The sequence below is a fragment of the Diabrotica undecimpunctata genome, chromosome 1 (genome assembly GCF_040954645.1).
Source record: "Diabrotica undecimpunctata isolate CICGRU chromosome 1, icDiaUnde3, whole genome shotgun sequence".
Lineage (NCBI taxonomy): Eukaryota > Metazoa > Arthropoda > Insecta > Coleoptera > Chrysomelidae > Diabrotica > Diabrotica undecimpunctata.
In genome coordinates, this window is record NC_092803.1 from 85,395,739 (window position 1) to 85,422,213 (window position 26,475).

The window sequence follows — 26,475 nt, forward strand, 5'->3', positions numbered from 1 at the left end:
CTATAGTTCGATGTTTCATGCTATTTTGATGCAATTTATCATCACAATTCATGTTGTCAATATAACAAAATTTATAGTTTAGCATAAAACTTAAGCTTAGTCTGTAAGTCTAAATGTTAATTATTGGATGTAACAATTTGTAATTTATATTTTAATATATTTAATGCTGGACTAAAATTTCCAAGTGAAATAATAACACGTTGCTATCTTCACGCCTGTTGGCAGAATAGATAAAGATGTGCTCACTTACTCTCACTTTGTTTTGTATACTAATTCTGTGATACCCACTGAGTCAACTGAGTGCACTGAATTAAACAAAACAGCTCCGAACGCAGATTACCAGATTCAGATACATTGTGAATTAGTGAATTTGTAATTTGTGTATTTTACCATTTAAACATTGCAAAGTATATGGTGGATATAGTAATTGATTAGGAATATTTAGAAGAACAGAAGTCTTGAATTTTTTAAACCACAACAGTATTGAGGTGAACAAATTTTAATAGGAAGTGAAAAAACCAGAAACCACTGATAAGAATCCGGATTCCAGTTAAGAATTTTTGGACGTGACAGTAGTCCGCCATTATTCTCTTTCAATCATCGAAACGAAGTGTAGTGTTCCATTACATAGACTGGGAGTGATTAAAAGACTAATTATTTAGGAAAAATACAAACAAAAATTTCAACAATTATTATCTCCTTAATAATATGAGGTGTTCTTACATCAAATACTATAGTGATAAAACCAGTGAACTGTTTAGTACCTTGTGTTGACTTTTTACTGTCTTGTGTCCTTTGTTTTGTATTTTTTCGTGATAAGACTGTAGTTTCAAATTATTTAGCGATGGAAGCGATAGCAAAACATGAATTCAATGCCACAGCTGACGACGAACTCAGTTTTAGGAAAGCTCAAGTCCTAAAAGTAAGTTTCAGGCAAATAATCAACAGCAATGTTTTCATCTATAAATATTTGGTTTTTATCTTAGTATATCGTTCTTGAATGACTCAATATCTTAATAACATTGAAAATATTTTATAAATATCATTCCAAGCAGTTTTTTCTGGTTGTTTAATATTAGCAAATCAATTAAGTTTTGGGTACTAAAATTGTAAATAATGATATTCCTCCGTGCCTCTATATTCATTGGTTATGGATCGTTATGTTAGCTAACATTTGCCTAGTTATTTTGCATTGTGTATTAACAATTCAGTCCTAGATGTTATAAAATCGTTTCAGTATGTTTGTGAATACTTATAAGATAAAAGCTGGTAAAAGAAATATCAATTAATTACTTTTATTTACTTATTTGTTAATATTCATAAGATAATAGATGATATCAACTAACTACTCTCATATGTTTAATGCTTTCTTAGTTGCCTTTTAAATTGCCATGTAGGAAATATAACAATATACTGAGTAATGTTCTAATAATGTCATTGACAAAAATGCTTGAAAGGACAAGGTTCTTCAAACAATTGACAATTTTCTCACAGGTTCTCACTTATAATGGCTTTGTGTACAGGTTTAGTGATAATACTTAGAGGTCAGATTTTTATATAGAGGAACTACTTAAGTAAACTTTCACTATGATTTCTGTAGATATGAACAAAGGAAACATGTGCTCATAAAACAGGTTTAAACACTTACAAATCTTTTTAAGCAAATGACACTTTAAGCAAAGAATATAGAGGCATATAGAAGAACATTTCAATGTCACTGCACTGTCATTTTTTAGTCTCAGCTGAAGTTTCGCAAGTTGAACAAGATTTTATTTTCTTACTATACCACTAGGAAACGCTCATGTGAGCTCTATTACTGCTTTTAAAATTTGAAAAAAACATGCAACAAGATATTTTTATTATTACAAAGCTTAACATTAAATTTTTGCATTTTATAAAATTAGAGATCAAGTCCTACTCATGCACCATATTTTTTTTTAAAGAAAATAAAATATTTAAACTTTTGATAACTGAATATTTAAAAAATATATATTGTGATTCAAATTTTTAATTTAAATGTGTATAAATCTACAAATAATATAATTAAAACTCTCATCTTATAAAATATAAAGAAAATTAATTAAAAGTCAAATGACTGGGACGTCAGAATGAACTTCTACAATTCTATAAAACATGTTTTATACAAGTTAAAGGGACCCTGTTGGTGAACTGTGCTAACAGGTGTACAAAAAATGGATGACTGAAGTGGTGAAGATTATGGAGGGCCTGTGGGAGACAGCAGACTTAATAAGGTTGATCTAAATAATATGGCCAAACGCCCCATTGTCCTCACCCACATCCCTGAGAAAAAGGTTGATGAAGAAACCATTAGGATCCGTCCAAAGAGGCCAAATCAAGACTTTAAGACAGAAGACTGCTTGTTGAAAAATAGAAAGATCAAGGAGAATATTATATAGTTGAATATACTATGCATTAATTAAACATGTAGTTAACATTTGGCTTCATTTTTGATACCAATCATAAAAAAAATCAGTTATGAAGATTATATTTTAGTAAATGTCATAAAATTTATTTTAATTTTAATCATTTAACACATTTACTGCCGCACGCATTTCTCAAAAAGTTTCATGGTGCGCCACACCAAAAAAGTTGTTTAATTCTTGGAAGCCATGTCAGACAGATATGACTGACGGAAATTTTTACGGTGAGGCCATGTCATGACACGATAGCTTTTGAATACCCTTCTATCACTCAAAATTACATGAAGATATATGGATTTTTATATACAATTTTGTTGTTGTGGCATCCAGTGATACTTCATTAAAATATTGGTGGCACTCCAAGAAAAAATAATGAAAAATTAAAAGAAAAAATAGTTTTTATTTTTGCCATACAAAAGTGAAAAAAAAAAAAACAGGAAAATATAAATTTATTACGTATGAATATTTTTAAAGCAGTCCATGCACATATAAGGTTGATCAGGACAACCACAGCAATAAGTCATTACTTTTTTCACTTTCTTTCTGGCTTCCGATCTTCCTAGAGAACCAATCAAATGTCTGTAACAAGGCTTGCAAATAGGACAAATTTTTTGGTCTTTGGTCAATGCATGTCCTATTTTTTTATAGCTTCTTCTCTTGGTTCTATGTCTAACATTTGCTGAACCAGCTGTTCTCTACACCTTCATATTTGCATATTCTTTTTCTTTGAAACCATTTTCATTACCAGGCAAGCATTGACAACACTAATGCCGAGGAGATATTCCATGGCCAGCTTCCTGAACCACTTTACCTCTTTTCTTAAAGTTGTCACATAAGAAGACATTTGGTCAGATATGTCTATGCCAGGTTTTCCTCGATTGTAAGCCACTACCCTACTTGGTTTTATTTTAGTTTCCTTTCTCTTCTTTTTCTTAAGTTGTTTACTAGTTGATGGTGTAGATATGGTTGTGTTCTCTTTATTTTGTGAGGTATCGATCAAGTCAGGAGCATGTTGGGTAGACAGTATATTTTCCATCACAAGTGTCTCGCCACTTGAGAATTACTATTCCATTTTCATCTTCTCTATGTACATATTCACCTTTCATTAGCTTTTTCATCATAACTTTTTTTGGAAAATGTTTTCTTGAGTTCCTTAACCTTGATTTAGAAGGCCCTGCGACAATTTTAGACACACATGATGACCCAAACCTAGATTTGTGTCAAACGTTTCTGTTTTGCCTTCATAAATGCTCATAGTCCAGGTATATCCATTTGTTGCACAAAGTTTGAATCCTTTTATCCCATATTGGTGGGCTTTATTGGTAATATATTAACCAAAAATTAATCTACCTCTCCATGGTACCAAAGTTTCATCAATAACAAAATATTCACCTGGGGTATACACATTTTGATATTTTGTATTCAATGCATCAACTAAAGATTTGATTTTATCAATACGACTTATAGTAGGTGTCTCTGGATCTGTAAAATGTATAAACTTCAGCAAGAATTCATATCTGTTTCGAGACAATATTTTAGGTGTCAGGGGAATATTATAAATACTGAACTATATGGTAGACCAGTAAGCATGAATATTTCCTATCTTTACCAGACCCATCCATAAAGTGAGGCCCAGAAATTTTTTTATTTCAGTACTATTCGTAGGAATCCATTTTTTAATCTAGACCCATGTTGTATTCTTGTGTTCTCGATTACCCTTGCTGCATATTTATTTGTAAATTCCACAATATTATTTATAATCTCATCATCTACAAACAAGCAGTATGCCTTATAAGCTGTTATATCTTTAGGGATATCAATTTTTAGTCCAGAAGGCCCTAAAAAATTATAATTTAATTATTCATTCAGAAAATTATTTATATTCATATTACCTTGAAAAGAAAATTTTTTATGACATCCTGTATATTCTGACAACTGGGGATTATAACTGTGAGGATCGTTTTTATTTTCTGGTTCTAGAACATTTAATTCTAAAGCCTCTTTATCTTCATTTTCTGCCTCTCCTCTTTCTTCCTTCTCTTGCATATAATGTAGTAATGCCTCAATACTATCATTGCCGGGTTCTTCTTCAGAGGGAAGCCAATCTTCGTCTGAATCATCTAACTTAAAATTATCATTGTAGCTACCTGTATCGCTTTCACTGTATTGTAATTGATCATCTTCATCAGTTTCTAATAAAGCAGTTTCCAATTGTTGCTCTGTCCAATACTTTTGATACTTTTGCTTGGACATTGTATTTTTCAACAATGCGAACACCCAAATTGTAAATTAAGATACAAATCTTATATACTAAAACGCTAAGCCCTTTTCTTGTCCACCACTTTACTCAAAAACCATCTTAGATAATTAAAATATTTTTTCTGAATATTATTAGTATTACGTATGAGATTGTCAAGATATACTTTTGGTACAAAAATTCACTTCCGGTTTTGAGATGACCGGAAGTTAAAATTTACTTTAAGTTTTAGACCCCACAATGTATATATGGATCGAAAGGTCTCGTCGAGACGAATCTAAATATGTACTTCTGGTTGCGATCCGACACCGGAAGTGACCCGAAACGCGCATAAAACGTCAAGATAGAGCAAATCTGACACCGGATTTGTGATCAGATGCAAAATTAACTGCTAAATGATATCCATGTCGACATTTGATGAACTAAAAATTGCATTCCGGTTTTGAGGTTGACTTCCGGTTTCGTTTTTATTAGTCAAATCAATAGAGAATTCAACGTAGAGTTCAAAAATGTAAGTTCACGAAATTATCATTTATAGTTTTTGAGTTATTGATAAAAATATTTTTACTTCCGGTCATTGTATATATTGTATATTTTTCTCGCAAAATAAAAATTTCATTTAAAAAACTCGATGTCGAGTTGGTCCGCTAGTACCTATTATTTTCACAACAATTAACCTTTAAATCGTCACGTGAATGCTAATGACATGGCCTCTACCAAAATAATTTTTCGGGCAGGCCACGTCAGTCACAATTGGGTGACGATTTTAAATAAACAAAACTAATGTTTTTTATCATCCAATAATATATCTTCTTTTTTTTGCTGTGGCCTCCCACGAACTTTATTAGAAAATGCCTGTGGCCCCCAGTGTTGTCACTCATATATGACTGACATGGCCTACAGCAAAAAATGTCTGTCAGTCAATTTTGGGTGACGTGGCAGTCAATGCGTTAATGTCATCAATTTATGTGATAAAGACCATATTGTAATAATTGCATCAATATTTATTTATTCATTGTGAAAATTATGTTTTACTAGTAGTTGTAAAAGAAGATTAAATAGTACCCATACAGCATGAAAACTTTCACACAGTATATTCATGAAAAGTTACTGTTAAATATTTCAAAAATAATTTAAGAATGCTTTTAGTTTTTATTAAAAGATTATGGATGAAAAATTTCGGTGAAATAGAAAATTTCAAGTTTTATTGAATACTTTTTTGAACAGCACAATTGTCTAATAAAATAATTTCGAGAATAGTCTAAAAAATTTAACAAAAAATCTTGAGAAAATTGACATTTTTGGTTGAATATATTTTGAAAATTTTTTAAAAAGTGTCGTAAATTTTTGGCAGGAAAACAGTATAATAAAAAGTTACGTAATGGTTTTTTGTTGTTCTGAAACAAACCTATTTTTAATCCAAATTTATAAAATTTTATTAGCATGTAATAAAAAAAAATAAATACTTTTAATATTGAAAATTTTATACCTTTTTAAGTTTTATACATTTTATATATTAAAAGTTTAACAATTTAATATATTAAAAGTAAGGATTTTATTGTGAAAAAAAAAGTTATCAAATCAATGGCATCAAGATTTTATTAAGTGTGGATGCATAAGTTAAATAGCTTTGTTCATATTCATTTTCCAGTTCCCCATATATATATATATATATATATATATATATATATATATATATATATATATATATATATATATATATATATATATATATATGTATAATATATATATATATAATATATATATATATATATAATATATATATATATATATATATATATATATATATATATATATATATATATAATATATATATATATAATATATATATATATATATATATATATATATATATATATATATATATATATATATATATATATATATAATCTTTCATATTCATATATATATATATATATGATAATGATTTTAAGCCCAGGGCCATGGTTTGAGTTTATGCAGTCACCCTCTTCAGGAGTGTTTTGAAGTATAGTAACTGTCACCAAATTGTCCATTTGAAATGTCCTTCTATATGCGTTTATATTCTTTGCTTTAAGTATTCAAATTTATCACAACTGATTAAAATAATCACTTAGGCTGACGGGGAGTTCTCAAAACCATTGTGTTATTGATGGTTCATTCAATGATCTTGACTTTAGTATCACTATTTATGTAAACTTTGCACTTATACACTTAAGTCCATTTTTTTTTCTTAAATTTTCCTCCATTTCTTTCCTTGTTTTTATGTCATTTCCTTTATCTCCTTTAACCCTTTTATTTCTAATGGGTTATATTTGCCCAATAGATAATTAAAAAAAAAAAAAATTTTAAATTTTCTCACAATTGAAACAAAGGGGTTGTCTGCATAGGAGAAGTGTGTTTTATTATTTTTGTATTAGTTATAGTTATTCCTTTGCATGGATACTTTTTATAATGGATAGTTAAGTCAATAAAATACTTTAATATTGTATTTTACAAATAATTTAGTGTAGGTACTAATTTTTATTATTGAAAAATCTATGTTGCGACATATGAGTCCCACTACAATTTTAATATGGAACATATTTATCCCTCTCGAATCATACCTTGCATTTTATTACAGAAAAAGAAAATTGAATGAACATTTGCACAAACAATTTAAATTTTTTTGCTGATAATTTATGGAATGAATCTGATGATGAAGAAGAGCTCTTCGGATAGCGTTCAGAATATGCACCATCCTCTGACAGTTCTTCTAATTTGAATTTGAATGATAAATGTTTATCTGATAATGATACAGAAAGTGAGACTAATTTTGAAGTTGAAGAATACGAAGAGTTGTCCCAATAACAACCTGATGATGAGTAGCCCTAAGAATAACCTGCTGATATTACTACAACTTCTAGTACAATACTAAATGTATCTCAGATTGTTTCTAAAAAATGTTGGCAACACTGTGCGCCATCGACTTTCTACTAAACTGCTTCTTTGATCTTGTTAGAATATCCAACATAAAAAGTGGATGTTGTTCTATATGAAGTGACATTGTTGACAGTGCAATGAGTAATGTCATAAATAGGTCATAAACTACTGTCAGTCAAGTTTTGTATTGTTCTGTATGTAAGAAGGAATACAGTCTAATTGTTGATGACCAGACGTTTATTGGTGCATATTTCTTAAAGTACATATTTCCTTGCCTCTTGATGTCTTCAAACTAGATGGAGGACTTCACCTAACTTAAATTATAACAGGTTTTGGGCCCAGTCCACGTGTGAACTGTGAACAGATTAGGTTCGTACTTCATTCAGTTTTGTTTGTTGTTATTCTCGGTGAATAAAATATGGCGACCAGCAATAACGATTATAAAATTCAAGTTGACAAACTCGAGGGTCATGAAGACTGGGCAAAGTGGAAATGGCACGTTTTGATGTTATTACGTTCGTATGCACTTGAAGACATTGTAAACGGTATGTGTAAGTGTCCTGAGGTTAGTGAAGATTCAACTTCAGCGGAAATACAGAAGCATCAGCAATGGTTAAAAGACGATGCGAAAGCGGCAAGTTTGTTAGCAGGTACGCTAGGAAAAACTGTTGCCGAGCTCGTGTTGACGTGTACTCACGCTAGTGAAATATGGGACAAATTGCGTGCGAGATGTGAACGTAGCAGTACGCAACGGTTAAACATGTTAATTGAAGCCTTTTTTAGAGTCCAACGTGATGAAAAAGAAGATATTAGTACACATGTTGCGAAGTTGCAGAAACTGTTTGTAGATTTAAATGATGAACTGCAGAAGCATGATGAAAATGTTTTATCCGAAAGAATGTTAAAGAAAGATTTGGTCATCAGCATAAGCAGCATGTAAAGAAGGTATTGAAGAAAATTAATATAGACATTGATGGGTGCAAAGAAAGCTTTTGCGATGGATGTGCAATTGGAAAAATGCATAGATTGCCATTCAAATCTAGGATCAATCGACCACAAGTCACTGGTGAGCAGATCCATGCAGATGTGAATGGGCCCATGTCTATAGAATCACTGGAAAAAGCATGTTATTATGTATATTTTAAAGATGATTTTAGTAAGTTTCGGAAAGTTTTCTTTATGAAACACAAAAGTGAGGTATGTACTTTCTTAGAACAATTTTTAAATGAAGCTAGTACAAATGGCCATGTAGTAAAGCAACTGAGATGCGATGGAGGGAGAGAGTTTAGCAATAAAAAGGTATCTGAACTTCTTGCGAAGAGAGGTATAGAGCATTGTATCACTCCGCCCTATACACCTCAGCAGAATGGTGTTGCTGAAAGGGAAAACCGCACCATTGTAGAGTGCGCACGTTCCATGTTAAACACATGTAAGTTGTCCAAACAATTGTGGGCAGAAGCATGCAATACTGCAGTGTACATTCTGAATCGTACAGGAAAGTCATCAATTGAAAGTAAAAGTCCCTATGAATTGTGGTATGGAAAGCCAATTGGAAGTTTGAAACATTTAAGAATATTTGGCACTGAATGTTATGTTCACGTTAACAAGAATCTTCGCAGTAAATTTGATGAGAAGGTGATACATGGTTATTTAGTTGGTTATGTGAATGACAGGGATGGTCTATTATTTAGCTTATCTACTTTTCATGTTGAGGGAGAGTGTTAGAATATCCAACATAAAAAGTGGATGTTGTTCTATATGAAGTGACATTGTTGACAGTGCAATGAGTAATGTCATAAATAGGTCATAAACTACTGCCAGTCAAGTTTTGTATTGTTCTGTATGTAAGAAGGAATAAAGTCTAATTGTTGATGACCAGACGTTTATTGGTGCATATTCCCTAAAGTACATATTTCCTTGCCTCTTGATGTCTTCAAACTAGATAGAGGACTTCACCTAACTTAAATTATAACAGACCAGTCGCCAATAATTTGTCATTATAGGTGGATGTTTAAAGCGTTAACAGTGTAGATCTTTAATTTATTGTTGTAAATAATATCTGTTTATATTCCCGCAGAAAAAGTTCAAATAATACAATGGTTTTATGGTGGTAATTCTGGACAAAAGTGTGTAGATTTATTTTCTGCGTTTTTTTGAGAGGAGACCAATTCTTTGCGTATAGTCAATTCTTAACCCTCTATTGTATATCCCTACATTGTATATGGGTATATCAGTAACACACAATACACATCTAAGAACATTTGTTCTTAGATGTGTATTGTGTGTTACTGATATACCCATCAGTTGTTTGAATAATTAGCAGTTTTGTTTGAAGTGACCTTAGAGTATGTTGTTCGTGGAGCACATGTATTTTATTTTCGAATATTAGCTAAAAATAAGGTAAGTTTGAGAAATAAAAGTTATATATGCGTTTATAAGTGTAAGTATCTACTGATATATTGAAATAATAAAAACACTTTGTTGTTGTTAGTATTTGACCCAAATTGTTACTGTTCCTGTACAGGAACATTGTGCACTAAGGGTAAATTTTGACACTGAAAAAAGGAAATATTTAATAGTTTGTATAGTTGGTAGACTTCTTTAATGCATTATTGGTTTAAATAAATCAATTTGAATAAACGTGAAGTAAACTTCCTTTTCAGAAAAAAATGGATGAATTTGAGAGTATCCAACAACATCCTTTTACAAAAATTAAGCAATAACTATTAAGCCCTATAAGTTACGATAGATTCCTTCTGAAAGTGAAGATTCGGAACTATCTGATGAAGATAACGTTGAGCCGTTAGCTGCACAAACCACCGGGGCTAGAGTAATCATTGGCAGTCAAGAAGATTCTGATAATGAAGATGATGATTTATCAATCGATGAATCGGATATTGAACTACCTATGAAACAAAAATCTATCAAAAAAAGTCATATGACATGGCGTGCTTAAAAAACTGTGCGAAATGTAGATGAACTGCATTTTGAAGATAGTGAATTACTTCCAACCAACATATTGCAGCTCAATTTTCCTTACAAATTGTTTAGTTTTTTTTTTGACACCAGATTTTATAATTAAGGTAGTTCGACAAACTTGTATATACAGCGCTTGAACAAATCCACAAAAGCCCATTACCACATGTCCTGTAGAAATTGAAAATTTTATGGGGATATTGCTGTTGATATTGCTCTAATAAGACGACCTACTACAAGACGCTATTGGGCTCTGACAACAATAATAATTTAGAAAATATGTCTTGATAAAATCTTGCCCCTGATTGAACAAATAAAAAGATCGTGTTTGCAGATACCTTTAGAAGAACACTTATCTTGTGAAGAATAAGTTATATCATTCAAAGGATGTTCGAGTATGAAGACATACAATCTCAAAAAGCCTCATAAATGTGGATACAAGATGTGGGTTCTCTCAGGAATCTCAGGATTTTCATATAATTTTGAAATTTTGGCTGGAAAAGATGGTTACACAGTATTACCAAATGAAGTAATTTTGGGAGCTGCTAGTAATGTTGTAGTTCGATTGAGCAGAGAAATACCGTCCAATAAACACCACAAACGCTTTTACAATAATTATTTTTCAAGTATACCACTGGTGTCATATTTGCCAAAACGAGGCATACATTCTATCGCAACAATCCGTACAAATCGAATTATGAATTATAAAGGTTGGCAAAAGAAAGCAATTAAAAAAATACAAAGGGGAAGCATTCAGGAACACTCTGGTACTTATGAGAATACTGCAATACATACATTCCAGTGGTGTGACAACAAAATTCAATTGAAGAATTCATAGAACCAAATCAATAGCCAAAGTGGAAAGATTCTTTCGCACCGAAAGAACTAGGAAAGAAATTGATTGCCCAGACATTGTACAACAATATAACAGGCATATGGGTGGTGTGGATCTGCAAGATTCCTTATTGGGATTATATCAAAATCAAAAAAATCATATTATGCTGGATGTAGCAGTAGTCAATGCTTGGCTATTAGACAGACATATCAAAAAACAAATTGTAAAAACTGAAGAGATTATACCACTGCTGAATTTCAAAACAATTCTAGCTGAACAACTAACTAACAGTGTTGTTTTACAAAAAAGAGAAGTAGGTCGCCCTAGAAGTTCCACACCTGAACAACCACCCAAAAGAAGATGCATTGAACCTAGACCCAATATATATGTACCGGGTTTCTCATTATATTTTGACCCCCACTTATTTTCCTTAATTTCGGGAATACAAAAAAAAAGTTTAAAATAAAAGTTGTATTATTTTATCTATACCGACCAACAATGTAGCAACAGACCAAATTTTGTATACAAGGAGTGCCCAATAAAATGCATCTTCAATATTTCAAATGGGACACCCTGTATTTTTTTATAGTTTTGAGTAGCCCTGCATTTCCTGATTACCAATATGAAACAATTATTAATTTATTATAAACTATTAGTCCTCATACCGAAACGGGTTATACTGCAGATGAAAAAGTAGATATATTCTCAATTTATGTAAAAAATAATAAAAAGAAGCAAACGGTAAGACGAGAATATAGGCTGATTTATCCAGATCGACAGACTCTTTCTGCAAATACATTTTTATATAATAATTATCGTCATGTCCTAAATGATAAAATGTTTGAACAGAAGAAACGTACTATCGTAGGAAATGATAGTGAAGATCTTAATACTTTGCTTTACTTTGAAGGTAAAAATTAAATATTTAAATAATAGATTATCCATAACATTTTTATTTTAGAAAATTCCAAAACTAGTCTAAACAATGCAATAAAACGAGGCTAGAACCGGAAGCACCAGAAATTACCACAAATGAAGAACTTAATATAAATGTACAGGAACTTCGGAAAATACTTGAAAAACTGAAGAACAGAAAAGCAGCAGGTAAAGACGGGATACCAAACGAATTACTGAAATATTGTGGAGCAGCAATGACAGAACAATTAACAACATTGATTAATAAAATACAGAGGTATAAACTTGTTAAATACTACGTTAAAACTTACAACTAAATTTTTACAAGTTCTAATAAGTCAGGGGATAAGCTTAGCAGATGAACAACAGGGTTTTTGTAGTGGAAGATCGTGTACAGATGCAATATTAGTTATAAAGCAAATTACTGAAACATCGTTAGAGTATAATAGACCAGCATTTATGCGTCTGATTGACATAAAGAAAACGTTTGACAGAGTAAGATTCATAATCCATCTTCTGTATAATAGAGAAGTTCCATTAATATTATAAAAACCATCGAAAATATTACCAAAACAACAAAATGGAAGTCAGAATAAATGGGCAACTTACAGAACCCATAGAAATAGGCAACGGAATAAGACAAGGGGATTCATTGAGCCCCATGCTCTTCAATTTGATCATGGATGAAATGATCAAAAGCGATAACAAAGAAAGATGATACAGAATGGGAAACAAAGAAATAAAAATACTCTGTTACGCAGATGACGCAATATTGATAGCCCAAGATGAAGATGGTCTGCAAAGACTGGTCTAAAGATTTAACATAAGAGCAAAAGAATTTAATATGACAATCTCATCTCAGAAAACTAAAACAATAGTAGTCAGCAAAGAACCAACCAGATGTAAAATAGAAATTGATGGCATCAGTATTGAACAAGTAATAGAAATAAAATACCTGGGAATTACACTGTCTAGCTATGGAGACCTGGATAAAGAAGTGAGAGATCAAGTACAAAAAGCAAATAGACTAGCAGGATGCCTTAATAACACTATATGGCGAGACACATTCACACTGAGAATAAGTCAAGAATTTATAAAGCCAGTGTAAGACCAATAATGACATATGCCTCAGAAACAAGACCCGACCCAGCCACAACGCCAAGGGTTCTGGAAACTGCAGAGATGAGAGTACTGAGAAGAATTACAGGAAATACGCTGAGAGATCGAAAGAGAAGTGAAAAATGGAACAAAAGTTACTTGCTGTCAGTGTAACATTTGGATTGTTTTAAAATATTTCATACATGATAAATAATGTTATTTTATATGGGTTTCTACAATAAAAACTGTTTTGTGTTTCCTCCTTTCATCTAGTTTTGCAACTACCGAAACGTAATTATCAGCTGGAGGGACATATGTCCCATGGTGATATTAATCAAAATATTGTTTAATCAATTTGACAAAAGCTGCAAAATGTATAAAAATAACATTTAGAGCCTAAATAACCCAAAAAACTTCCTAGTTCATAAAAATTAAAAAGTCGAGGCTAAAAGGTTAAGTTATATAGTCTACAATTATTTAGAACTTACATTGTCTTTTCTTACTGGTCACTATTTTTGTGATATTTATATATTTTCAAAGACTAGTTGTTTATATGTAAATGAAAAGTGAAAAAATAAATGTCACATTTAAGATACATATATATCTTTTTGATCATTTTCAACAATAAATTTGACAAAGCTTAAAAAAGTATAAATACTTGAAGTTTTTTCTGTATAGTATTTTGGATCAAGTATTTGTTTAATATTGATAGAAAGCTTACATCTTTTCAATAGGTTTCTTTAGTTGGGAGTCTTGCCAGAATTACTAATTCTGTTTTTAGAAACATTAATTGAGTTGGTCAAATACACTAGCTAGATACTAAAAGTATGTTCAAAAAATTATTTTTTCTTAGAATTTTTTGAGAACTTAATATATGTGGTTTGGTATTGAATATAGTAGAACCCCGAATAACCGTGCTCCACGGAAACGGACGTGGTACTGATAATTGAAAAGCACGGATAATTTGAACATTTAGTTCTTATATATGATATATAAATGTATAAACTATAAAAAGATAACAGAAAAAATAAATTTCATAAGTTTAAATTAACGTTTAAATTGCATAAACATATACATAAAAAGCAGTATTTTTAGTCAGCTGTGATTAAAAAAAAACAGTCACTTTGGTTTGTGTTCTTCGTCTTCGATTTTTTTTTAATCTTCTGACAGATTCTGTGCAAGTCCAAAATATCGACAAGGTCTGAAGGTTCTCATTGTTCAAAATACAGTGGTACCTCGATATACGAGCGCCCTAATATACGACTGTTTTGAGATACGAGTCGCAGAGTGAGCGATATTTTGCTTTGAGATTACAGCTAGATTTGAGATACGAGGAATCTGTTTTTATTCAAATTCATACCTTTTATTTGACTACTTCTAATTTGCTTTATAAATAAAAGGTAGTTGTCCTGGTAATAGATCTTTACGGCCTCGCCGTAAAAATCATTTTACGGGTCTGTTCGTGACTATTACTTGGACCGACAAATTAAATGTTCATTGGAAGTTAAATCCGACAAAAATTGGGATTCTAATACTGACCATATTGCACTCTCGATGTCGGTGTAATTTACTGTGTAAATTTTTACTATAGACCTCAATCTGTCTGCTTTGCTTGTTTCCTTCATTTTGGAAGTATTGATGATACGTTGGGCTCGCGTTTTGTGCTGTTTGTACATTACAATATTACATTTATTTTTACAATCATGGGTTCGAAGAAGAAGATCATGTCTATTAAACTAAAAGGTGAAATCATTGAAAAATATGAGCAAGGCGTACGAGTAACTGACTTGGCGAGAATGTACGGGCGTACCACATCAATGATATGTACTGTACTTAAACGGAAGGAGGTGATAAATGGTATAATGCCAGCTAAGGACGTTACAATAATTTCTAAGTTTCGGACTTCTCTCCATGAAAAGATGGAGAAACTACGAATGGTGTGGGTGACAGAAGCAGCTTCAAGGAGGAACCTTAACACAAAGCATCATATGTGAGAAGGCACGAGCGATTTACGAAGATTTGCTGAAGCAGATACCACACACTTCCACAATTGATGAATAGGAAGACTCGTTTAAAGCCAGTCGAGGCTGGTTTGACAACTTTAGGAAAAGGACCGGCATTCACTCCGTCGTCAGGCATGGTGAGGCAGCAAGTTCGGATGTGAAAGCAGCTGAGGTTTATATCAAAACGTTTTCCGAACTGATAGAAGCCAAAGGATATATCCCCCAGCAAATCTTCAACTGTGACGATACAGGGCTTTTCTAGAAAAATATGACGAATAAGACTTACTTAACCGCAGAGGAGAAGACGATGCCAGGTCACAAACCTATGAAAGATATATTAACTCTACTACTTTGCGCCAATGCGAGTGACTCATTGGCCAAATCAAACTTCTTCTAGTGTACCATTCAGAAAATCCCAGAGCCTTTAAGTCACATAAGATTTTAAAAGAAAAACTGCCAATTATGTGGAGGGCAAATCCAAAGGCGTGGGTCACCAGGAAAAATTCTTTGTGGAGTGGATAAATCTGGTGTTTGCCCCTTCTGTTAAAAGATATCTACAGCAAAACAACTTACTTATGCAACTCCTTCTTGTCCTCGATAATGCCCCTTTTCACCCACCAAATCTCGAAGATGATTTACTCCAAGAGTTCAAGTTTGTAAAGATTCTCTACCTACCAGCCAACACCACTCTATGGATCAGCAAGTGATTTCTAATTTTAAGAAGTGGTATAGCAAGCACATTTTTCGGCGCTGCTTTGAGGTGACGGAGAACACAAACCTTACCCTTCGAGAGTTTTGGGAGGACCACTTTAACATAGTAATATGCCTAAGAATTATTGAGCAAGCCTGACTAGGTATTACAACAAGGACCTTAACCTCTGCATGGAAGAAGCTGTGGCCTGAGTCTGTAGATGAAAGGGCCTGCGAAGGACTGGAACCCGAAATGTCAGTGGTAGATGAAATTGTTTTTCTTGGAAAATCCATGGGTCTGGAGGTGGATGAAAGAGATGTGAACTAACTTGTCGAGGAACAGTTTTAGGAGCCGCCGACAACCGAGGATTTAGACGAACTACATTCGCAGCAGCATATGGCGGTTCAACGAAAAATTAGTTTTGAAGAGGAGCCAGAATTGGAAGACGTTGTCTCTACAAGAGATATAAAGGAGATCCTGGGAATGTGGGAGAAAGTTGCAGAGTTCGTGGATAAAAATCACCCCGAAAAAGTTACAACTTGTCGTGCATCGGTGTTGTTCAACGAAACTTGCCTAACACATTTCCGCAATATTTTGAAAGGGAGGAAGAAACAAACCTCATTGGACAGTTTTTTTGACAGTGGAAGACCACTGACGAAAATTAAGCACTTCACTTTTTCTTATGTTTTTACAGAATATGTATGTTTTTTTTGTTACTTATAAATAAATGTTTCGTCTTTTAAATACATTCTTCTTATTTAAAAACACTTATCAAAAACAACTAACCTGCTTTTTTGGGGCCTGGAACGGATTAATGGCGTTTCACTTAATTTCAATGGGGAAAATTGCTTTGACATACAAGCAAGATTATGGAACCAACGAATTACACTCGTATGTCGAGATACCACTGTAGTCTAGTAGAATATTGGTAGCTTCCTCAGCCTCCTGATTACTTATTCTTTTGATTGATACTGTCTCATTTTTTTCTTCATTTTGATTCTCATTTTCGGATGAATCAATCACTTTGAATTTATTGATGTGGTATGTTGTTTGCTTGCCAACTTCATACATTCGTGATAATGATGTGACACATACCCTTTTCGCTTCTGTTTAAAATCCCTAGTTTTTGTTTAATTGTTAACATATTTCTCAATAACAATATTTCTTTGTGTTTAACACTAGTTATTATCATTTTCGAAACAAGTGTTATGAATATAGCATAGTAGCGTGTCTTCTCTAGCGCGCAACTAAATCTCATACATTCGGCGTAACACACAGCAGAAGAGGACAAGCGAATAATTTTCAGGGATTCCCCGAGCACTGTTGCTATCATATTGCATTATGCGTCTCCCTCACGACGTATAGAGTTTTCGTTGAGTGATTTACGGTGACGTTAGTTCGATAAAAACTTAAAATGCAATTTGAATAATGAAAAATCAAGCAGGGTTCTACTGTACTACCAAGAGTTTTACCATTTTTTTTCTATATTTAAAACAATTCAAAACATTAGATACTTAATAATAAAAAAACGCAATGTTATTTTTTCTTTTCTCTTGTTATCTTCAAAGATTAAGCAGTTCGCTCGAATCAACTAATTGATTTGATTGAACAATTTTATTTTGGTTAATATATGTACTATTTTGTTTCAGATTTTAAATATGGAAGATGACATGAACTGGTATAGGGCTGAATTGGATGGGAGAGAGGGCCTCATTCCTAGCAACTATATTGAAATGAAACCCCATGAGTAAGTTTCCAAACATTTGCTATAAATGTGTATGACACAATTGATAAATTAGTAAATGTAAGAGTAACAAATTTTTATGGGTCATTTGAGCCAGCATGAATCACATATAAAACAATACTACAATATATAATAACAACTTAAGAAACTATGCCGTCAGTTCTTATCGGTACAGGTGAGTCGCAGGAAAGATAAACTTACCACTCAAGGGGCTTTTTGATCAAACATGTTTGTACTTACGGCATTTATAACTTAGGTAGGTTTCAAAACCTGCGACCTAATGTTGTACAAAAATATTAGTACTAGGAGCAGGAAAAATTTTTCTCCTTTTTCGGGAATTTGACAGTGTGGCATTCGTACACGAAGTTTCGGATCGGTAAATAGATTAATTTTTTTTGCAATACAGTATATTAAGGTGGAATAGGTGTTAAGATTTCCCATGCTTTGAGTACCGATAAGAAATGGGGGCATAGTTTCTAAAGTTTTTATTACATATTAGTAGTATTGATTTATATGTCATTCATGTTAAGTCAAATGACCTCCTAAAAATCTCCCATGGGCTTGTAGTGCATTGGTAGAGTGGAATTGAAAAATAAAATGAAAAATTTATTTAAAAATTCCTTTATAAACCAAATCCTCTTCCTCCTCTACCCTTTATCCTTCGTGAGGATGTGGTGACGTTATGGTAACTGACGAATGGTTGCTATCCATTCTTCTCTTTCCTGGGCGCGGTGTGCTGCCTCAGACAGAAAGTAACCGGTAGCGCACTTTATGGTCTGACCATCGGAGTGGCGATCTTCCTCGAGTTCTTTTACCATTTACCTTGCCTTCAACCACCAACCTCTCCATGCCTTCCATTCATTTGGTAATGCGTCCAAAGTACTTCAATATATTTTGGTTGATGATTGTGGTAAGCCTAGTATTGATGTCGAGTTCTGTCAATATTGAGACATTTGTGCGATGTGCTATCCACGGTATGCGCATCATTCTACATATACCCACATTTCAAAACCACCATTATACGTCGTGAGTCGGACTTTTTAATGGTCCAAGTTTCTGACGCATAGGTAGCGATAGGAAAGATAAGCGTCTGTACTAGGCGCAGTTTCGTGTTCCTGGTTATGTCTGTATCTTTCCAGATTTTAGTAAGTTTGACCAAATAAACCAAATACCAGGTACCAAATGTTTCATAATTTTTACTTCACCTTGTATAATTATTATTTATACCATTGGATAGCATTTTTTAGTCTTTTCAATGATGTATCACAAGTAGGGGTTTGCAATTTAAACTTTTTTGGTTGTGATGGGTGGGGCCTAGGGGGTTGATGGGGGTGAGTTCTCTTTCATGTCATTTTAGTTCCCCCTCACTATCCTAGAAACGGTTTCAAGCATTTTTCGATATCAGCTTTTGTTCGTGAGATAGAGCCCATTGTAAGTTTTGAAATTGACACACTGTATAAGCATTAACAAGTACTTTGCTAGAATGGATTGGAGTGACTTTTTCAAGGCTACATTGAGATGGACGCACAATACTTGGATGAAATTATTCAGCATGCTTTTGCCTAATTTGTACTACTTAAAAAGAGGTGTCTATCCAATATACAAGATGGTTTACTAGAGAACTTAAATAGCTGTTTTTATCTAAGAAGGCCCATAGTATAAAATATTCATTCATTCGTAACTATCACATTTTAGCATAGTAAAAGTGGAAGTAAAATAATTTCTTTGTTGTGTTATAAAAACTAAATTGTCTGATAGGTCTCCAGGCTGGACACCTGTTTTCAGAGTGACTTTAGACAATTCTGGAGCTTTATCAACTAGCATAAATCAGGTAATAAAATTCCCAATTCCATGCACCTCTCTGATATAGCTACTGATTCTAAGGTAGATACAGTCCATCTAATTTACTTACCGTTGCACGTCATTATCATTGACAGAGATCGAAGTTGACATAGTTGTCAAAGTATAAAAAAATCCTGAATCCATTTTAAATCAATTAGGTCACATAATTATTGCAAAAGTGGATTATACAACAAAACAAATTAATATTTAATGTAAATAAATAGAAACAAAACAAGAGTTAAAAAATAATCTTGTTAAAAACAATTTGAGCCGCTTGTATGCGTCGTATAAAGATTTAAAATGGAATACTTAAACAAAAACAACACTTTTGTTTCATTACTTATTAACATTAGGCAACACCGCAACTGTCAAATAAGTGTTACCAATTTATGCCAAAATATCACCTTCATTCGATTATAGTTACAGTGTGTTCCGAACAAATGTTCTTCATAAAAACGCTTTATAATACATTTATACAAATTGAATGAAACATATTATTGTGTATTTCTTTAAATTAACATTAATAGAAATCTTTACATATTATTTCTACGCGTATATAATAAAATATGTCTAGTGGCTGTAATGCCAGTGTACTTGGCAAAGTGATTCTAAAAAAGAACACACCTACCGCGTAAATATTTCGTGTTGGTATCATGTGACCTCACGGGCCATGACGCGGATGACGTGCAACGGTTTGTAAATTAGATGAAGTATATGTCTGATTTATTTACTAATTTTTGGTACACTAAACTTGATACATGTAGATTCATTCCATATTAGCTCTATAAAGTTTAATTTGGTTGTTAAGTTTTTTGAGGTATTAGGGCACATTGAGGTATTAAGGATAAATTTAGTTCTGGATCAGATAAATGCCATATCTTTATTCTCTCAAAACCCATATACACTCGCGATCATAAAATCCGGGTCACCTTGCATCTGGTGCAGTAATAACCTCTTTTAGGCTAATGTATTTTTATTTGTCATCAATGTTTGTTTTGAAAGAAAAAAAACGGTTTTTTATTGTTTTTGTTGAAATTGTTGAAACAGACATACGAAAAAAAAAAAAAAATGAAAAATACAGAATGTGGTAAAACATAAGTGGAATTTCAATGACTAATATCGCGTATTGCCTTCCCTTGCTCTAATAACCTCTTGCAGATAACAGGACATACTCTCAATTTTTCTCCGGATTACATGTTGTGGTATGTTATTCCACTCTCTCACTAACATATTCGTAAACTCCTGTGCGTTGTTAGGAGGAGGTGTATGGGTTTGAATACGTTTTTTCAAATCGTCCGAGAGATGTTCGATGGGATTCAGGTCCGGAGACCTAGCTGGCAGTTTAGCAATTAACATTAGTTTGTAATTCCAACCTCGTCCAAGTATTGCATACTGATCCTGGCAACGTGCGGTCGCCCATTGTTCTACATAAAAACGGCGTCTTCTCCAAGCCCTGCCATGGTGGACACAACATGTTCTTCAAGAATCCCCGCAATGTACCTTCGTGCAGTTAAGGACCCATTTTCGATGAAGGATAATTCTGTGCTGAAGTCGGAATATACACTTCCCCAAGCCATGACCGAACCTCCACCAAATGGCATTATTGGAGCAATGCAAGCTTGTCAAAATCGTTCACCGGTTCTCTTCCAAACTCTTGTCCATCGAATCCAGTTAGGCAGAAACGGGATTCATCTGAGAATAACACTTTGCTCCAATCATTAATTCCCCAATGCGCGTATTGTCGAGTAAAAGCTAGTCGTGCAACTCGATGCGCCCGGCGAAGTGGCGGTCCTGTAGCCATTACCCCATTACCCGAGAAGATAGTCCACAAGAACGAAGTCTTCTCCTGACTGTTGCAACGCTAACATTTCAATTTCGTACTTCCTGTAGACGATTTCGATGCATAACCGCAGTTGAGGTCCGGTTTCATAAAGCCCGAAACACAAGGAAACGGTCATCTCGTGCTGTGGTCGTCCTTCTTCGTCCAGAGCCAGGTCGTCTGGTTAGCAAACCAGTCTCCTGAAAGCGTTGAAGCACTCGTTGAACAATAATAAACACTAATAATGACACTAATAAACACTAATGGTGGCAGTAATAAACGTTTGTTTGTTGCGTTTGAACAGAAAGTCGAAGCACAAAAGAGGCATTTAAAACAAGCGGCAGTTAAAGGTACCGTTCATTTAGGGAAGTGTATAGTTTTCCGCGAAATTGGCATTATTGGAATTCTTTGTTACAAAGGAAACCGCTAAGCCGACAACAATTCTTAGAAACATGCATTAGTTTGTATTTGTGTTATTATTATTATTTACGATAAAGCTCGTTAAAACTGAAATAACGGTGATTTTCAAGTTGACCCGGATTTTATGATAGCGAATGTATTTATTTTTTAATGTTAAGTATTATCGCAAGAAAATTTTCCCTGTTCATGGTTGTCTAGCTGTATTGTTCATTTTTTAAACTGAGCATTTTAATATTAAGAACTATACTTCAATTAGTATTTTGTCAACTATAACTTATTAACCAGATACATCATTATCGTTTACAGTGTAAAATTGCCTTTTTCATTATATAGGGTGCTGTCAAAATTGGCGTCCTAAAACCGGCATCCTAAATTTTCGCCTAATTCCATTTTTTCAAATGGGACACCCTGTATGTGATTAATAATTTTAGAAAAATATGATTTTCACTATCGATCTGTATTGGTATTTCCTATACCTATCTCTTTCCGTTTTCAAAAAAATTAACTTTATACATTTTTGTCACAAAAAATTTATTTAAGCCTATGGAATATTCTGACAAAAATATCAGTTATTGCTAATTTTTAATGGTAACCTTGTTGTATTCCATTGGGTGACAGTTATAATAATAATTTGCCTAATTTTGTTGACAAAATAATAATGGCTCTTTTAGAATATACAAATGATGATTTTTAAAATTGAATTATAATTTATGGTGAGTGTAAGAGAACAGTATCCAGAACTTGCCGTGTTTTTGCTGAGAGATATCCTGAGAAGCCTCGACCAAATCGTAAAACGTTTGTTGAACAACTGTTTCCAGTTTGGTCAGTTTATAAGTATAGGTAATGGATTTTGACAAGAGCCATGACCTTGTAAATAACAGGTAAACTTGTATACGGCATCGGCATGACTCATAGCTCTTGTCAAAATCCATTAAAAAAAATGCTCTAAAAGGATACACTTGATTAAATAGGTATTGAAGGGATTCGTTTATTGCCTCATATCAGCTTTTCAAAATTATCTTTTGTAAATTTTATGTTGTTTGTTTAACAGTTATTGTGAGCTGTTTCTTGGCTAGGAATAAAACTTTTCTCCAAATATGAATGTCGTAGGTTAAAAATGAATAAGTGTATCTAGCAGAGAAATTTGATCGTTTATTTGTATTTGTATATGTTTTTCTTTTTTCTAGATGGTATTATGGACGAATCACTAGGGCGGATGCTGAAAAATTACTCTTAAATAAACATGAAGGGGCCTTTTTAATAAGAATTAGTGAATCAAGTCCTGGAGACTTTTCTTTATCAGTAAAGTAAGTCATTTGCCATTTTGTAATTAGAAGTGTTCAGTAATGTATAATGTTCTAATAGGTAATATTTTCAACATTGAATAACAAAATATTATTGATATTAATTTTTTTATGTATTAAATCATATTTTTTTTTTATTTTTTTGTTTATTCATTTATCATTATTAACAGATAAATCATTTTACAAAAGGGTTTATATAATGAAAGGTTAAAAAAAATTAAAAATAGGCAAATTAAATATACACAAAAAAACAGTATGCATATATGAACATTCATTAGTCTAATACACCTAAACAAGTAAGCAAGAAAAATATTATTTAAGACACATGACATAAAAAAAGAGTTTACTTACGTAAGACTCCTAGCATGTTGTTTTGTTAAGTATTTTGAGAAGCTGACGATTTCTGATTTATATCTGAGTTCGAATCTCGGCACCAACAACGACATGTTCATTTTTTAAAATAATACGAGCGTTCACCGTGTTTCGGAGGGCATGTAAAACCGTCGGTCTCCCTGGCCCCTGGGCTAGTATGCATCGATACTAGCTACTTGAAACAGGGTTAAAGATGCAATTGGCGCCGTAACCTGTCTGAAAGCAATCTCCCCGGCAAAAATGCCATACTATATTATTATTATCCAGATTTAGCCATACGGCTCACACTCCCTCTAAGGGGAAAATTCACTCATCCCAGATACCTACGGTATCAAAAGGATTGAGCTCTGGTGGGACTCTTTCTGGATGTCGAAAGTAGCACAGCTTTCTGCATGATCTTATATATATATATATATATATATATATATGTTCATTTAGAACCAGCCTTTTTATGTTTTTTAGGAGGTTCTTCGGAATGACTCAAGTGGTAGAAAGAATAATAGGTATCGTCTGAGTACTTTCCATTCTCCAATGTCTCCTTATTTGTATTTCCAGATCTCGGTACTTGGCGATCTTTTCGTTGTACTTAACACGCAGATTATTGTTGTTAGGTATCGTTACATCGATTACTGTTCTTTGTCTCGTTAGTGTATTAATTAGCACGAGATCTTGTCTATTATGTGCTACAGTTTGGACTGTGAGCACAGTGCGATCCCAGTATAGCTTGTAGTTGTCATTCTCAAGCATACTCTCAGAAACGTATTGAAAATATGGGAGATGGTTTGTTTGTAGAAGTCCCAGTTTAAAGCTATCTCTTGATGGAGGATCTTCCCTACTGAGTCATGCCGTTCCTTATATTCAGTTCCGATCCATCCATACTCTCACAGCCATACGGCTCACACTCCCTATAAGGGGAAAATTCGCTCATCCCAGATACCTACGGTATCAAAAGGATTGAGCTCTGGTGGGACTCTTTCCATGTTATCGAGTCTTAGGTGACTTGGTACGCCGGTGTATCTCCCAAAAATTTTCGCACGCATCTGGACGTCGAAAGTAGCACAGCTTTCTGCATGATCTTGTATAGATGTTCATTTAGACCCAGCTTTTTTATGTTTTCTAGGAGGTTTTTCGGGATGACTCCAGTGGTAGAAAGAATAATAGGTATCGTCTGGGTACTTTTCATTCTCCATTGTCTCCTTATTTGTATTTCCAGATCTCTGTACTTGGCGATCTTTTCGTTGTACTTAACACGCAGATTATTGTTGTTAGGTATCGCCACATCGATTAGTGTTGTTTGTCTTGTAAGTTTATTAACTAGCACGAGATCTGGTCTGTTATGTGCTACAGTTTGGTCTGTGAGCACAGTGCGATCCCAGTATAGCTTGTAGTTGTCATTCTCAAGCATACTCTCAGAAACGTATTGATAATATGGGAGATGGTTTGTTTGTAGAAGTCCCAGTTTAAAAGCTATCTCTTGATGGAGGATCTTTCCTACTGAGTCATGCCGTTCCTTATAGTCAGTTGCAGCAAATGCCTGGCAGCCCCCGGTAAGATGTTGGGTGGTTTCTTGGGCTTTACATCCATGTCGGCATTTGTCGTTTTGGACCTGAGGCTCTTTGACGATATATTTCAGGTAATTTTTGGTTGGTATAACCTGATCCTGAATGGCGAGTAATGAACCTTCTGTTTCAGGGAACATCTTTCCTGATGTCAGCCAATAATTCGACGATATATTGTCGACATAGTCTTGATTGACTTCATTCGGATGTCGCCCGTGCAGAGGTTTACCCATCCAGATGCGCATTTTTTCGTTCTTAGTAAGATGGTTTATGCGCATTTCTTGTTCCCTCAGTTTAATCGGTGTTGTGTCATCTACTGCACAAATCGCGCGATGAAGAGTAGATGTCTCCGCCTGCACCTGAAAATAAGTTCGTAAATTAGTAATCTGTTTTTCTAATTGCTCGCTTATATCAATAAGTCCTCGTCCTCCTAAATACCGCGGTAATGTCGTTCTTTCTACTGCACTTCGAGGATGGTGTTTTTGTGCCTTTGTGAGGTGTGTTCGTACTTTTCGCTGAAGGGTTTCTATATCCGTTTTAGTCCACTTAATAATCCCAAATGAGTAGCTAAGCGCGGAAAATGCGTAGGTGTTTAATGCCTTAAACAAATTTTTACTATTAAGATGTGAGCGGAGTAGCTGTTTTACTCTTCGTATGAACTCTGATGTTAATTCGATTTTCATTTGTTTATGGTCAATTTTCCGCGCTTGCTTTACTCCTAGATATTTATACATGTCATTTTCGCCCATAGCCTTGATGTTTTGGCCATTTTGCATATCGAATCCTCCGGGCTGAACCTTACCCTTGACTATATTTAGTACACGACATTTGTCTAACCCAAAGTGCATACTGATATCATTTGAAAAAGTTTCTACAGTTTTTAGCATTTGATCTAAGTGATTTCGAGTGGAAGCCATTAGTTTCAAATCATCCATATACAACAGATGATTAAGCTTCGCCACTACAGTATTGTTGTTTTTAATGCTAAAACTTGAGTCAGTGGAGTTCAATAGCTGGGATAATGGGTTCATCGCTAGACAGAACCACAATGGACTCAACGAGTCTCCTTGAAATAGGCCGCGGTTAATTGCGATATTTTCCGTTTCGATATTGCTTTCACCAGGTATTTGGAGGTGAATTTTAGTCTTCCAATCTGTCAGTATATGTCTTAAAAAGGCCACTATATTATCATCGACTTTATATATTCTTAATATATCTACCAGCCATTCATGCGGCACTGAGTCAAAGGCTTTCTTATAGTCAATAAAGGCAGTGAA

General features: G+C 33.5%; 1 protein-coding gene across 1 annotated transcript in view; it reads left to right on the forward strand.

Annotated features, from left to right (window-relative positions):
* The first annotated feature begins 292 nt into the window (after window positions 1-292).
* Window positions 293-26,475, forward strand: part of drk (growth factor receptor-bound protein 2 drk) — a 76,028-nt gene continuing 49,845 nt past the window's right edge. The window contains exons 1-3 of the mRNA XM_072544768.1: window positions 293-922; window positions 17,788-17,885; window positions 23,151-23,270. Of these exons, the coding sequence (XP_072400869.1) occupies window positions 845-922; window positions 17,788-17,885; window positions 23,151-23,270 (296 nt within the window). The 5' untranslated portion in view covers window positions 293-844. The remainder of the gene's footprint in view (window positions 923-17,787; window positions 17,886-23,150; window positions 23,271-26,475) is intronic.